Genomic DNA, 16,892 nt, shown 5'->3' on the forward strand with positions numbered 1-16,892 from the left:
CTGTTTTTTCCTTGTCGCTCATTGCCTTCCTATGTTTGACTATTTGTACGCGTAAGGAATAAAGTACGCCAGTTTTCAGCTAACCCCATCTCTGTCTGGTGTCGTGCGCTTGGGGTCTTCCACAAACCCTAACAGTACGAACTGACCATGACGACCCCAGCCGACACAGAGAGCGTACCGGCCAGCCCGCTTCGAGCGGCTCTCATCGAACAGATCCAACTGACTAACTCCCACACCCAGCAGCTAGAGGCGGCCTCCGCCGCGGTGAGAGATCTTCAGACTCGGGTCCCGCCCCTCCAGGCCTGTGTGGGTAACCTAACGAGGCAGCAGGCGGCGTTGGCGAGCCAACAAGCAGAGATCCTGCGGCAGTTGCAAACCATCACGGCGGCTCTCACCATCCAGCCGCCGGGCCAGCCTGCCCCTGGAATCGTGGGTAACCCGCCCCCTGGGCCCGCCGCCCCGGTTAACCCTGTGGGGCTCAACCCAGTTCCCCGGGAGCCCTGCCTCTCCAGCCCACGACCGTTTGATGGCGACTTTGAGACCTGTGCCACGTTCATCATACCAGCCCCCAACCCGGACACCGGGTTGGGGGCTGTCCTCTACCAGCGGTCAGCGTCTGACCAGAAGGTCCACCCATGCGCCTTCTTCTCTCGCCGGTTCCTCCCCGCCGAGGAGAACTACAATGTTGGGAACCGGGAGCTGCTGGCAGTGGTGGCTGCTCTGGAGGAGTGGCGCCATTGGCTGGAGGGGGCGGAACAGCCGTTCACCATCTGGACGGATCATAAGAACTTGACGTTCATCCGGGCAACCAAGCGCCTCAATGGTCGGCAGGCACGGTGGGCCAGCTTCCTCAGTCGGTTTGACTTCACGCTGACTTATCGCCCCGGGTCCTGCAACACGAAGGCAGACTCCCTGTCCCGACAACACCTGAGGAGGGAGCCAGCTACAGAGAGCCGACTCCCATCCTTCCTGAGGCCAGGGTGGTTGGCGTGGTTACCTGGGGCATCGAGACCGTGGTCAGGCAGGCGTTGTGCTCCCATCCCGCCCCGAGCCACGTCCCTCCACGCCGCCTATTCGTCCCGGACGCAGTCCGGCCCCGGGTTCTCCAGTGAGGCCATGCCAGTCAGTTTGCTTGCCACCCGGGTGTCCACCGCACCTTCACCTTTCTGGCTCGGTGTTTCTGGTGGCCCACCATGAGGAAAGACGTCAGGGACTTCGTAGGGGCCTGCTTCGTCTGTGCTCGCAGCAAGGCCTCTCACCAGGCACCCGCAGGTCTGCTGCAGCCCCTCCCAACTCCAAGCCAGCCCTGGTCCCATGTGGCGTTGGATTTTGTCTCCGGACTGCCTCCCTCCCAGGGTAACACTGTGATCCTGACAGTGGTGGACCGCTTCAGTAAGGGAGTGCACCTGGTGGCCCTCCCCAGACTCCCATCGGCTTCTGAGACGGCGGACCTCCTGACGAGCCATGTGTTCCGTCTCCACAGCCTTCCCCTGGACGTTGTCTCGGACCGAGGGCCCCAGTTCGTCTCCCAGGTATGGCGGGCCTTTTGTAAGGGGTTGGGTGCCTCTGTTAGTCTCTCCTCTGGCTATCACCCACAGACTAACGGACAGACAGAGAGGATGAACCAGAGCGTGGAGTCTGCCCTCCGGTGCGTGGCCGCCAAGAAGCCCAGCTCCTGGAGCCGGTTCTTCCCCTGGGTCGAGTATGCCATCAACTCCCTGGTCAGCTCTGCCACCAGCCTCTCACCTTTTGAGGTGTCCCTGGGCTACCAGCCGCCTCTCTTTGCTGCGCAGGAGTCGGAAGTGGCGGTTCCCTCCGTGCAGGCCCATCTGAACCGGTGTCGTCGCGTCTGGGAGGTGACCAGAGCTGCTCTGCTCCGAGCAGCTGAGCATGCCAGTCGGGGAGCCAACCGACGCCCGTCCCCAGCACCTACGTACCAACCAGGCCAAAGGGTGTGGCTGTCCTCGAAGGATCTCCCGCTTCAGTCCACCGCGAAGAAGCTGAATCCCCGATTTGTCGGGCCCTTTGAGATCAGGAAGGTTCTCAGCCCCGTAGCAGTGAGTCTTAAGCTTCCGGCTTCCTTGAAGACCCATCCTGTGTTTCATGTGTCTCGGGTTAAGCCTGTCTCCCACAGTCCTCTGATGCCTCCGGCCCCGGCTCCTCCTCCCTCTGAGATCGTGGATGGGCACCCCCTGCTGGACGTCCGGCGCCGAGGACGGGGGATCCAGTATTTGGTGGACTGGGAGGGCGACGGTCCGGAGGAACATAGCTGGGTCTCCCGCCAGCTCATCCTGGACCCTGGGCTGCTCACTGAGTTCCATCATTCCCATCCCAACAAGCCGGGCAAGTCGCCTGGTGGCTCCCGTGGAGGGAGGGGTACTGTTATGGCTCGCTCACCCCGCGCCGTGGCCCGCCCACCCCGCGCCGGCAGCCAATCGGCTCGTCAGGGCCGGGCTTAGTCATCAGGGCTGGGCTTAAGTTTGGTGGCCTCCCACGTGCCCGTTGTCAGTTCGTATTGTAACCTCCCCACACCCGCAGTAGCGGCCACTCTCCTCTCACGGATCTTCCACAAACCCTAACAGTTGGTGCTGTAATCAGCCACAAAATGAAAGATGGGAGTGAGAGACCTATCGCATTTGCATCCAGAATGTTAACTAAAACAGAACAGAATTACTCTCAACTGGAAAAAGAGGCACTGGGTCTTGTTTTTGGAGTTATGAAATTCCATGAGTATCTTTATGGAAGGAAATTCTTGTTATCGACAGACCACAAGCCACTGTGGAAAATTCTGGGGCCTAAAACAGGTGTGCCAACACTGGCCGCCGCTAGATTACAAAGATGGGCTCTAATTTTGGCAGCGTATACATACGAAATCCAGTACGAGAAGTCAGAGCAGCATAGCAATGCTGATGCTTTATCAAGATTACCTGTGAAGCCTGATGTAGATGTGGTGTCAAAACCAATTTACAGAGTGTCTTACCTGGAAGACTTACCTCTTACTGCTAGAGAAATAACCAAAGAAACAGACAGAGATCCTGTGTTAAGAGTGGTTAAACAGTTGGTGTTAACTGGATGGCCTAAACATGTACAGGATGAGTCACTGAAGCCTTATTTTCAGAGAAAATTAGAGCTTAGCATTGAGGATGATTGTTTATTATGGGGTTACCGTGTGGTAGTGCCTGAAAAACTAAGAGACAGGCTATTGTCTGAATTACATGAGCACCACTGGAGAATAGCTAAAATGAAGTCCCTCGCCAGAAGTTTATTCTGGTGGCCTACATTAGATGACAGTATTGAACGTGAAGTGAATCAGTGTACTATCTGTCAGCAGCAGCGTAGTATGCCTGCTACCGCACCGATACATACATGGAAATGGTCTTTGAGTCCATGGGAAAGAGTACATCTTGATTTTGCTGAGGACCACAAGCAGATGTTTTTAGTAGTGATGGATGCCTATGCTAGATTGCCAGAGATAGTTCCCATGACCACTACTACTTCATCTAAGACAATTGAAGCAATGAGAAATTTATTTGCAGCTTATGGGTTGCTTAAAGAGGTTGTAACTCATAACGGACCTCAGTTCGTATCGCAAGAGTTTGAGTCATTTTTGACTAAAAATGGAGTAAAACACATCAAGTCACCTGCATACCATCCTGCAAGTAATGGTTTAGCTGAAAGATTGGTCCAAAATCTTAAGAAATTCCTTGCAAAGAATAGAGCCATTGGTGGTATGATGCTTGAGCACTATGTAGCAAATTTTCTGATTGGGTACAGAAACACACCCCACACTAAGACAGGAAAGACCCCAGCTGAGCTATTTCTGAGAAGACAAGTGCGAACCAGGTTGTGTCTTATCAAACCAGAGTTCTCTCAGAGAATGCAGACCAAGTCTGAACCAAATCTTCCCCGTGTTAGGTCTTTTAAGGTTGGTCAACACGTGTTGGTAAAAAATTACAGGGGAGGGGAGAAATGGTTGAATGGAGTTATAAGTGAAGTGTTGGGTCCTGTCACATACAGTGTTGAAGTAAATGGAAATTGTGTGAAAAGACATGTGAACCAGATGTTGGGTGTCAAGGGAAATCCAAATCAGACTCAAATGGACTCTTGTGATAGAGCTTCTTGGGAGATTGATGATTTCAATGCAGACAGTGATGTGTCAGAACATCCTGAACCACAGGTTGTGGAAGAACGACCTGTAGAACCACCACCACCAGTCGTGGAAAGGAACACTCGTCCTGTGAGAGACAGACGTCCTCCTGATAGACTGAACTTGTGACTGACATGGAGATTGGTTATTGAAAAAAAAAAGAAATATGTAATTTAATGTATGGTTACTTTTGAAGAAATACTGTACATGGTTATGAGCTTAAGAGCAAAAAGGATATGTTAGAATCCTAGAAAAAAACGAAGTTTGAATTTACAGGGGAGGAGCTGTGGTGTTCCCAACACAGAATATTAACCAGTGTGGTTTTATTAGTTTTGAATATACACAGCTCAATGTGATTGGTACTGAATAAGGTGGAGGTCATCTATTGGTTGTTCCTGAATAGGATATACGGCAGAATCTTCACCAGGGCGTTCTCTTGGTACTCCGCTCTACTCTGGATAGCTAAGTTGTTACAGTGTAATAATAAATATACTATGTTACTGTCATAAGTCTGCCGTGTGCACTTTCCAGTTATCTGCTTAAACAGCTTAGAACATTATTAGTGTTTCATACACAACAGGTATCAAGCTCAACTTGAATTGAATGCCAGCGAGAAGGGGTAGGTCTTTAACAAAGATTTAAAAGTCTCTTGGGTCTGAGCAGATCTTATGTGTACTGGTAAGTTGTTCCAGAGATCAGGGGCAGCCACTGCAAAGGCTCTGTCGCCCCTATTCTTAAGCCTGGATCTGGGAACACGTAAGAGCATCTGGTTTGTCGACCTGAGTGCTCTGACTGGTGTATAATGACGCATTAGCTCAGATAAATAAGTTGGTGCCAGCCCATTTAAAGACTTAAAAACAAGTAATAAAATCTTAAACTGAATCCTCAAACAGACAGGAAGCCAATGAAGGGAGGCCAGTACAGGCGTTATGTGGTCACGTCCCTTCTATCCTGTCAACAGGCGAGCGGCTGCAATTTGTTCAAGCTGCAGGCGATGAAGCGATGACTGAGCTATGCCAACATACAATGAATTACAATAATCCAAACGAGAGGTAATAAATGCATGACTTACCCTTTCAAGATCATTTGGAGGGAGATAGGCCTTTACTTTTCCCAGAAATCGCAATTGAAAAAAACACTTGTTTTTGATGACTGAGCTTATTTGTTTATCAAAGTTAAAAGAGCTGTCAAAAATCACACCAAGATTCCTAACAGAAGAGTGACTGTAGGAAGCTAAAGGGCCAAGAGCGCTATCATAACCATCCAGAATATCAGGTTGTCCATACACAATTATTTCAGTCTTATTTTGATTTAGTTTTATTTTGATTTTGACTTAGTGTCTTCTCCTCCTGGATCGCCACCTTGCCGTGGTGGAAAAGCTTGCGTGTACTAATGATCCCAAGAGCTAAGCCATCCAGAGCTCGGCTCCTGGTAGGGTCACCCACGGCAGATAGGTCAAGAGGGAGGTTCCAGACGAAGTACAATCCAACAAAGACCTCAGTGGCGGAAGATGTCTCCAGGTCCAAACAGCAGTGAAGGTGGATGAGGGCTGCAACAGAGGGTGGTCCCCAATCATCTTCGTTCTCCATGCCATTGGACTCTGGCTACCCCCTGCCAAGGATCGTGTGGTGGCTGCAGGTGCATCAGCCACTCCACGTAAAAAGCTGTCATGCACAGGTGCCCTCCCATTACGCAGCTTCAGGATCAGCCTCTACACCCATTTGAAGACCCAGAGGGAGACATTCATACTCGCCCCCAAGTGACTGCTGATGAGGATGTGTGTTTGATTATGCTCATCTTTTCCTGTGCTCTGTGCCGGCCCCGTGCAACAGCCCCCTGCATTACTTATTCTCACAGCATTGATACCACTATAACTGCTGCTGCCACTGGAAGAATGTGCACACCTTTCAACTCAAGGAGGCCTTTTTTCAGAAAATCTACCCCCCCCCTCAAGTAAGTCCCTAAGAAAGGTATCTTTTCCCTTTCTCGTCTGCCATTTTGGTTTACAGTGAAAAGCTCTCTAAGTTCTCCCTCAGTGAAAGCTGGTTTTTCAGACAATAACATCACATCACAACAGACTGCTTATGCAAATGAGATGTAAGCTTGAAACTTTTAAGCGACTGAGCGAGAGCTGATAAAAGTGGTTGGCTGATTGTAACACTTGAAATTTCAATTTACTCTTCATTGTTTCCACTTTCTGCCCTCGCCTGCTAACAAATTGACATGAGAAAGAGAAATATTTTATTACCCGCTCATTCTGTAATGAACAATATATGGTAGTGTAATAACACAACTAAGAAACTAAGAGATTTCAGCACTACTTCCTCCATCCAGTGCAGCAGAAAAGGAATGCTAGATGTGAATGAATCTGGCCAGCTGACAGATAGCAATAGCATGGTCAGAATACAGTACCTGAAGAAGCTGCAGGCTGTCGTCATTGTTAAACTAAACTGACATGCCACATGGTTGCTTTGTGTGCACAACAGGCTGATCATATTGTCATTCTGTTGTTTTCTCATGAATCAAAATTGTTTCGACCTTATGAGAATAAACCAATTGAAAAAAGAACATGCACAATGTGTGGACATAGAGTCTACATGCTGGATATGGTGGGAAATATGGCCGAGTTTCGTTCCAGCAGCATATTTGGATCTGCTGTGTCCGACTTGTTGAAGGTGGGAGAAGAAGGCAAATTACTGTGCGTGACTTGAATTCCTGGTTTGGACTTGTGTCTGTTACAGTTTCCATGACAACCCCATCAATTTTTTTTAAGCCGAGTTTTATAGATATGATGTAAACTTCAGGGCCTCACTATGGCATGGACTGAATGGAAAGACAGCACATGGACAGAGAGAGATAAACACAGAGTTGAGGGGAGCAGGAACCCAAAACTAAGAAAGCCCTATAAAGACATTTGTATTTTGGAGAGAGAATCTTTCTGTGGGGCTTGACTGCAAGACACTTGCAAATCAGATTACAGAATAGGGATATGATACCATATAGGGTGAAAAGCTGGATGAATTCAAAATTGTCTCTAAAACTCCAGTAATAGACTGTTTGTAGAGACTATTTCAGAGATTAAAAATGAAAATCAGATACATCAGACAGAAAAATCAAATGGGGGTAAAGGAACAGATTTAACAGATTTTCTTTATTCAAGACATTATACATGTCTGAACACAACTCATCCCTTGTGTTACCAGGAGCAGGCATGATTGACAGGTGTATAGCACCAACAACTGACCTTTCATCATGACAACACTACACGCTGATGACCATGACATCTTTGGCTTCATGTCTGTGGGAAGCACTTGGCTCTACAAAGGCCAGGCCCTGCCATGTTTCCCTGCCCTGTCCTGCACCATTTCTCACTCACGCTGCTGAATACTGATGAGATGTGTTTTGTTGGTCAAGAGGCATTTTAATTGGCATCTGAACTGCACATGCTCAAGATTGCAGGCCCTCTCACAGACCTGGATTTAGCCTTGATAGAGTAGCCTTGGGTCATGATCAAAGCACATTATTCCCCTTTCACTTCAGTCAGTGGTTGGCATTTAAAATGGTACATAGACAGACAACCCATATGACACTGGACTAAGCAGGGGAAAAAATTCTGTAGTATTTTTTTTTGTTCAGTTGCTTTCCTATAGAAACACTTCAGCATGTACTACAACATGCCAATAATATTGCTATAGAAACAGTTTCTACACTATGGAATTACTACAGTATAGTGTTTGTACAGAAATTTGATAAAAGAAAAACAGGGAATACTAAAAGAATTTTGAGATTACTGGCTATAGTGTCTGTATGGTAATGTGCAGGAAAAGGGAAACATGAGAATAATATAGTATTTTATTTTTTTTATGATTTTCATATGGGAATATCAGAAGCAGCAGTGATATCAACAAAGGAAACTTGAGTTTTATCAAAATGAAAAGTTTAAACAAACTTGAGCCAACTCATATTAGGAACAGATTTATGTGCTGTTTTTCGGTAAATCTGAACTGGTTTACGGGTGTAATGGCTTTGCTGCCTGAATGCAGAATATCACTGTAACACTGCACGTCTTTTCTCAGGCGGCTTTGTTTCTTTTTTTTCTTTTTTCTTGGCACACATCAAGGAAGTACAAATCAAGGAAAACAGACATAGATTGATGAATATAAACAGCCTACAGTTTCACAAAACCATCTTTTCTAAACTAATCAAATAACCCCTTTTCTGTTTTGTTGGACAAAGAAGTGTTTGCAAGGGGGCATCCGGGTAGCGTAATGGTCTACTCTGTTGCCTACCAACACGGGGATCGCCGGTTCGAGTCCCCGTGTTACCGCTGGCTTGGTCAGGCATCTCTACAAACACAATTGGCCGTCTCTGCGGGTGGGATGTGGGTATATGTCCTGGTCACTGCACTAGTGCCTCCTCTGGTCGGTTGGGGCGCCTGTCCGGGGGGGAATAGTGTGATCCTCCCACGCGCTACGTCTCCCTGGTGAAACTCCTCATTGTCAGGTGAAAAAAAGCAGCTGGCGACTCCACATGTATCGGAGGAGGCATGTTGTAATCTGCAGCCCTCCCCGGATCAGCAAAGGGGGTGGAGCAGCAACCGGGACAGCTAGGAAGAGTAGGGTAATTGGCTGGCTACAATTGGGGAGAAAAAAAATCCCCTCCCAAAAGAAGAAGTGTTTGCAATATTCTCTCATATTTTTAGACAGGTTTGAGAACTAATTATGTTCTTTCCTCTGACAACCTTACCTGAGGCAGCAGATCAGCAGCTGGGGAGTGGGCTGGGAGACAGAGCTGTGAAATGAGGGGAAACAGGGTCACTGGCAGCCATTTGCAAAATAGAACAGCCACATTGTCAAGGTTTTGTTAGCACTTTTGTCATTCAGTGGCTGAAAATGAAGCCTCTCTCTCTCTTAAAGCCTAATGAGATGTAGACCAGGCCCTCAGCCTGTCTGTTGGACATCAGTCCTCACCACAAAGGAGATGAAGAAGGTCTGACCTTGTGTCCTAGACAACCCTCCCAAATAGGTCATAAGAGAGAGACGAGAGACAGTCAGACAGACAGACAGATGTGGGGGAGGATAAATTGCTCACACAGTGAGACAACAATAGAGTGGGGAAGCGTCATATCGGACCTTCTCAGTATCTCGTCATATAAAGTCACATATACACATATTTTCTCTTATATATTCATACTGGACAATATGATATGAAATGGGATAAAAAATGACTGTTAAGTAATTAAGTTTAATGTTATGTGCCCAATTAACTGCTAAGGGTTAAGTGGAATTCTCTCATACATAGCAGGTTTGGACAGCTGTTTAACTTAATTTCACCCGAGGTCTCTTTAGGAAACACTCTTACTCATGTGAAATCCAGGTAATATTGAGCAGTTTAGAACCAGGCCAACCTACTGTACATGATAAGATTCATTTCTCCATCATGTCTGTGGTTCATGGGTCAGGCAGTAGTTGGTGCCCAGCAGCGCTGACACATGGCTATACATTGAATTTTCGAGCATTTGCATCACTTTAGGGATCTCTGGAGTTATTCTCTTTGAGGATTGTTTGTCTGCATGTTTGACAGTCTGTACTGCACAATCCACAAAAACACCCAAACCTGGATCCTGCAAACAGGGAGCGATAACTCCATGAATATTTATCTCCCGTCTGTTCACTGCTCTCTGGATTCTCCCCCCATGTCATTTATAGGATGTAGATTCATATCTCTGTCAGGCAGGGCACTGCTGAGCCGAATAATCCCCTAATACCATTCTAATACCATCCCCCCTTCCCACACCCTCCCTGTGACTGTATGAAATTCATAAGCAGCTGACACCCATAGCCAGAGTCAATGCAGGAGGGCCAAGGAACAACCAGTATGATGCAACCACACAGTGTTGATATAAGAGGCCTTCATCAAACTGACATGCAATATGTCCTACTCTGACTTACGTCATTATATCATTTTCACATTTATATTTTATTTCTATTTCATCAATTGCCAGCGATCACTGGGTCCAGACGGAAAAGCTATTCTTAGGACTTAAATGTCATTTTACATTCTATCAGCCACTTTCATTTAACCATTCACCTTGGTGTTGAAGTGGTGGGTGATTGTAATGATCATTATTCATGAGCGGCACCTCACAAATGCCTTCTCATTTACACATTTGCATGTGTAACTCTCACATATGCACACGCACACGCACACACACACACACACACACACACACACACACACACACACACACACACACACACACACACACACACACAAAAATAAGCTTTGGTCTGCATTTTAAACCAATGTATTATTCATTAGTATCTCAAAGTCATTTGGTGGCTGTTTGTTAGGAGGTGGAATGGAGAGACAGCTGAAAGCCATTACTGTAGAAAGATGTCAGTCTCCACAGGGTCTGACCATAGACCTGTAAAAGGAACAACATTGTGCCATTATATTGTGCCATTATCCACAGCCTGGAAAGAATGGAAAGGTTATGGAGTGGTGCATTTAATTAGGTTCTCTGTTGATTTTTACTCAAATAGTGGTTTGGCTTTGTTGCCATCTTTTTGTACTTTACATTTCATTTTACTGGGCATTTAAACTGTCTTACCTTTACCTAAGATTTCCAACAGAGAAAAGGGAGAGAATGCTGGCACAATGGAGAGTATCTCTGTCTTGGCAGTGTGTGTTACAGGAGCCAAACTCCACAGTAGTGCCTGTACCCATCATGCTGTGTGTGCCCAGTGTGGGAGGTGGAGGGGAGGCAGCAGTGCATGGCCCATTACTCTGAAATAGGATTTGTCCCTAGCATTGCCACACTGCAACAGTTGGAGATCAAATAGTTGGAAAAAAGAAGAAAACACAAAGATTTAGTGATAGTGGATGAAGGTTTTGCTCGGTGTGTGCTTTTTGAATGATGTCACATTTTTGTCAAACTAAAACCTATATATCAAAAAAAAAAAAAAAAACCCTGAAATACCGCATTGAGTTATTTTTCACACTTTGGACTTTATAACACCCCCAAGCATCCTCAGGCAGCTGAATTTTAAATCTATGTCGTGCACTATAAATAAAATCTCTCCCTTGGTGATAAATTAGTGCTATCTTTGTGCAATTAGTGAGTTTTTCTGCAGCATCTACTTCATCTTTTCACCATTTGAGTGTGCGGAGGAATGTATTTTTTCCTCTATTTTTGCTAATGTTATGTAGTCATTATCTAATGATGTCTCCTCTATTGCCCTCCCTTTCCTCTTCTTTTTCTCATGCTTCATCTCTACCTTGCTTCCCCCACCCCTCCCCTTTCGGATTCTCCCTCTTCCCCCCCAGGTATTCACCAGGTATGGGAAGTGTTACATGTTCAATGCAGCAGAGGAAGGCAAAACACTCCGCACCACCATGAAAGGAGGCACAGGAAACGGCCTTGAGATCATGCTGGACATCCAGCAGGACGAGTACTTGCCAGTGTGGGGAGACACAGGTAGACCTAACCACAGCCCTCTTTACTTACTTCTATACCTTTTACAGACAAAGTAATTCCCATGCAGGATGATACTTAGCTTTGCTGCCTGTTTGAAATAGTGGTGTACAATTACATTACAGTCATTTAGCCGATGCTTTTATCCAAAGCGACTTACAATAAGTGCATTTAACATAGGAAATCAGGAGAACTACTAGTCATCAGACGTCATAAGCACATCTTCTCTCTAAACAAGCATCTAAGAGCAAAACCAGTGCTAAAGTAAAAGCGCAAGAAAGAGATTATTTTATTTTTTTTTATTTTAAATGAGTGAATACAATAAGTGCTAAGGGCAAGTAACAGGGTAATAGTTCTTGAAGAGTTGAGTTTTCAACCTGCACCAAAAGATGGGCAGCAACTCCGCTGTCCTGACATCAGTGGGGAGTTCATTCCACCACTGTGGGGCCAGGACAGAAAAGAGCTGTGACCAGGTCGATCGGCAGCAACCAGGCATCCCGAGGCAGCAGAGCAGAGTGGTCTGGCGGGGGTGTAGGGCTTGACCATGGTCTGGAGATAGGAAGGAGCTGTTCCTTTCACTGCCCTGTAGGCTAGCACCAGAGTCTTAAACTGGATGCGAGCAGCTACTGGGAGCCAGTGTAGGGACATGAGAAGGGGAGTTGTGTGGGAGAACTTAGGGTGGTTGAACACCAGATGAGCTGCAGCTTTCTGAACAAGCTCCAGAGGTCTGATGGCCAACGCCGAGGTGCCAGCAAGGAGGGAGTTACTGTAGTCCAGCCGGGAGATGACCAGAGCCAGTATGAGCACCTGTGCCGTCTCGGTGAGGAATGGGCAAATCCTCCTGATGGTATAGAGGAGAAATCTGCAGGAGCGAGCAACCGATGCAATGTTTGCAGCAAATGATAGTTGGTCGTCCAGGATCACACCCAGATTCCTCGCAGTCCAAGTTGGTGTCACCACGGTGTTGTCAATGGTGATGTCCAGGTCTCGGTGCGGGCAACCTTTCCCGGGGAGGAACATCAGCTCTGTCTTGTCCAGATTGAGCTTTAGGTGGTGTGTCGCCATCCACTCGGGAGATGTCGGTCAAGCACACAGCAATGTGTGTCTCTACTTGTGTGTCAGAGGGAGGAAAGGACAGCTGGGTGTCATCCGCATAAGAATGGTAAGAGAAGTCATATCAGCGAATAACAGAACCCAGGGATGTCGTGTAGAGGGAGAAAAGGAGAGGACCCAGAACCAAACCCTGCGGAACACCTAGTCAGTCTGCGAGGCTCCAACACAGATCCCCCCCATGTCCCCTGGTAGGAGTGACCCGTCAGGTAGGATACAAACATTGAGAGTACAGAGCCTGTGACACCCAGCCTCTTGAGGGTAGAGAGGAGGATCTGGTGGTTCACTGTGTCGAACGCAGCTGACAGGTCCAGGAGTATTAGTAAAAGAGGAGAGAGAGTTTGCTCTCAAAGCAATTCTATCTCTGCAAGAAGGGCTGTCTCTGTCGAGTGACCCACCCTGAACCCAGACTGGTTGGGGTCCAGGAGGTTGTTCTGGTGGAGGTACAAAGAAAGTTAGTTAAAGACAGCACGTTCAAGAGTTTTGGATAGAAAGGGTAGAAGGGAAACCAGTCTGTAGTTTTTGACATCAGAGGGGTTAAGTGATGGTTTCTTGAGAAGGGGGGTGACTCTAGCAGTCTTGAAGGCAGATGGAAAACATCCTGCCTGGAGGGAGGTGTTGATGAGGTGGGTTATAAAGGGAAGGAATTCAGGTGCTATGGACTGAAGAAGAGGGGAGGGGACCAGGTGTGATGAGGTTGAGGACCTTGTCAGGGGAGAGGGTAGCGAGGTGGGATGGGGTGGGACGCGGAGAAGTGAGGGAGGGTGCAGAGGGTGGGAGAGTCCAAGGAGTGCTAACCGGGTGATGACAAAAGGAGGATCTGATGTCGTTTACCTTCTTGTCAAAGAAGTTAACGAAGTCATCAGGGAGAAGGGAGGAAGAGGAGGGGGTTGAAGAAGTGTAGAGAAGGTTTCAAAGAGTTTTTTAGGATTAGAAGTGGGGGATAGGATTTTAGAGCGATAGAAGGCAGCTTTAGCCATGGCAGCGCAATCGAGTCCGAAGTGAACGGACCCTGCCACCGCCCGGGAGAGGCAGTCAGCAACCAAGTTGTCCTTGCCAGCCACGTGATGGATGGCCGTGGTAAACTCCGAGATGGCCGAGAGCTGACGCTGTTGGCGCCCGGACCATGGCTCAGAGGTCTTGGCCATGGCAAAAGTCAGCGGCTTGTGGTCGACGAAGGCAGTGAAACGGCGGCCTTTCAACAGGAACCTGAAGCGTCAGGAGGCAAGTAAGAGACCCACGCTCTCCTGGTCGAAGGTGCTGTACTTCTGCTCGTTGTCCTTAAGCTGTTTGCTAAAGAAGGCAAGGGCCTGCCAGGCGCCGCCCACCCACTGCTCGTACACCGCCCCGACCGCATAGTCAGAGGTGTCGTCGTGAGGGCAATCGAGGCAGTGGGGGACGGGTGCGCCAGCAAAGCGGCATTGGCCAGCGCAGCACAGCCTTGCCGTCGTCGAAAGCTTCATCCATCCCCGGGAACCAGTCTACCTCGCCCTTGGCTTCCTTGCCCCGCAGGGCTTCATACAAGGGCCACATGCGGTGAGCTGCGTGGGGAATGAACCTGTTATAAAAATTCACCATGCCCAAGAACTCCAGCAGGGACTTCACAGTGCGGGGGCGTGGAAAACTGGCGACGGCGTCCACTCTGGCAGGAAGCGGAACGGCTCCTTGTGGGGAGATGCGGTGGCTGAGGAAGTCGATGGACGACAGGCCAAACTGGCACTTGGCTGTGTTGACTATGAGTCCATGCACACTGAGCCGCTCGAACAACTGCCAGAGCTGCGTCAGGTGCTCCTCCGCGGATGCGCTGACCACGAGAATGTCATCCAAGTAAACAAACAAGAACGGCATATCCCGTAGCACAGAGTCCATCAGCCGCTGGAACGTCTGCGCTGCCCCCTTGAGACCGAAGGGCATCCGCAGGAACTCGAAGAGTCCAAATGGCGTGATGACCGCTGTCTTGGGCACGTCCCGAGGGTGGACCGGTACCTGGTGGTAGCCCCGCACCAAATCTACTTTGGAAAAGATGGTGGCCCCCGCCAGGTGGGCGGAGAAGTCCTGTATGTGCGGGACGGGGTACCAGTCAGGGGTTGTGGCGTTGTTCAGGCGACGAAAATCGCCGCAGGGGCGCCAACCGCCGTCAACCTTAGAAACTATATGCAGGGGGGAGCCCCACCCACGGGCTGTCCGAGCGGCGCACAATGCCGAGGCGTTCCATGGTGGCAAACTCCACCCTGGCGATCGCGAGCTTAGCAGAGTCGAGGCGCCGAGCACGTGCGTAGACTGGGGGCCGTCGGTGGCAATATGGTGCTCCACGCCGTGCTTAGCCACCGCTGACGAGAACGTAGGTGTGGTGAAGTCAGGGAACTCGACGAGCAGTCGCTGATACGTATCTCCGGCGGTGAGCATGTTTGACAGGCCGAGCGTCCCTGCACCTCCCAGTATGTAGCGAAAGAGACAGCATCGATCAAGCGACAGTTCGTAACATTCACCAGCAGCCTGAAGGCGCACAGGAAGTCCGCGCCCAGGAGGGGAACCGACACCGCGGCCATAACGAAGTCCCAGCCGAAACGCCGCCCGCCGAAACACACCTCCACATACCTGGTACCGTAGGTACGTATGGGCGTGCCGTTCGCGGCATCCATCCGGGGGCCTTGACCGCTGGCCATGGTGTCCGCGGCCGACGCAGACAGGATGCTACGCTGAACGCCCGAATCGACCAGCAGCCGCCGGCCAGATAAGGAGTCCATGATAAACAACAGCCTGCTGTTCTCGCCGGCGCTCATACCTGCTATCACCGCCCGCTGTCACGCTGAAGGCGGGCAGCCACCGCAACCGCGGTGCCCGCTGCGGGGGCGATGACTGGGTGGGGAGCATCGCATGAACGAACTGCTGCCGGTTGGCGAGGAAAATGCTGTCCGCTTCCGCACCCAGAGCGCGGTAGTCTTTGGTGGAGGAGAGGGGGAAGCTGGCTAGTACTGTGCGCACAGGTGCTGGGAGCTGCCGTAGAAAAATATGGGTGAAAATGAAGGAGGGGTCCGCCGAGCCCAAAACGGCCAAAATCTTCTCCAGCAGCTCGGAAGGTTTGCTATCGCCGAGTCCGTTGAGTGACAACAGGCGATCCGCCTTCTCCATCTCCGTCTCCGTCGCTCGAAGAGCTGCAAAAGGAATGCCTTGAGTGCGCCGTATTTTCCCACAGCCGGGGGGGGGGCTTCCAGTAGCCCCATAGCTCGGGCCGTCGTCCGGGCGTCTAACGCCGCCACCACATGGAAATACCTCGTAATGTCCCGCGTTATTCCTCCCAGCTCGAACTGGACTTAAATGTGCTGAAACCATGGCCGGGGACTGTGCTGCCAAAAGTCGGGCAACTTCACCGTTGCTGCTGAGATGCTAGCGCTAACATGAGCCATTCCGTTAGCATCACTCGGAGCCGGAGCGGTGTCGTCATCGCTTTGGGTCGACATGTTCGTTGTCAACGTGCGGGGTCACCAATGTGGGAGTGCAGGAATGAGGAGACGGAGAGGTCGAGTCAATTCCGTTTACGCGTCACACAAAAAGACACCGATACAGCTCAATCTCTCCTGGCAACCGCTAGGCTGCTGCAAACATGGCTCCCCCCGGAAACTCTAAGCAGTGCCTACGTCAGCACTCTGAATGTCTGCCTTAAAGGAGCAGCAGCCCCTGGTGAATCTACCCTCATTTGTGTATCACCACAATGTCATGATTATCCTGGTCAAAATAATAGGGATTCACAATCCAATACTCATCAAAATATGCTTAAAACTCTTATAATGGTCTTACAATGGCCATATAAAGTTCTCAATCGGCTTGAAGAAGGTGGCCTCAAAGTGTCAACTGACAAATGTCAATTTTACCAGCCCAGGGACAAGTATGTAGGCCACATAGTTTCAGAGTCAGGTATCACTACTGACCCGGAAAAAAGCAGAAGTGGTAAAAAACTGGCAAGAGCCAACAGACCTCAAATATAATAAAACATCCTGGAATCACTTTACCTTACATTTTGTTAAGAAACACTTTTTCATTGCATCACAGATGGGACACATGTTTTTAGTGAACATCTTTTTTAGTGAAAAACAAACAAGGACAGATTCAGGCTTTGACCGCATGTATACAGATGCATTTCCCTTCCTTTTTAGTGAC

At 49.0% G+C, this 16,892-nt stretch overlaps 1 protein-coding gene across 2 annotated transcripts in view; it reads left to right on the forward strand.

Moving 5' to 3' along the window:
• asic2 (acid-sensing (proton-gated) ion channel 2) overlaps positions 1-16,892 on the forward strand; it is an 813,603-nt gene that overhangs the window by 677,811 nt on the left and 118,900 nt on the right. For both annotated transcript variants that reach the window (XM_056287454.1, XM_056287453.1), the window contains exon 2: positions 11,477-11,627. In XM_056287454.1, the coding sequence (XP_056143429.1) occupies positions 11,477-11,627 (151 nt within the window). The remainder of the gene's footprint in view (positions 1-11,476; positions 11,628-16,892) is intronic.

Source organism: Lampris incognitus, chromosome 10 (genome assembly GCF_029633865.1).
Source record: "Lampris incognitus isolate fLamInc1 chromosome 10, fLamInc1.hap2, whole genome shotgun sequence".
Lineage (NCBI taxonomy): Eukaryota > Metazoa > Chordata > Actinopteri > Lampriformes > Lampridae > Lampris > Lampris incognitus.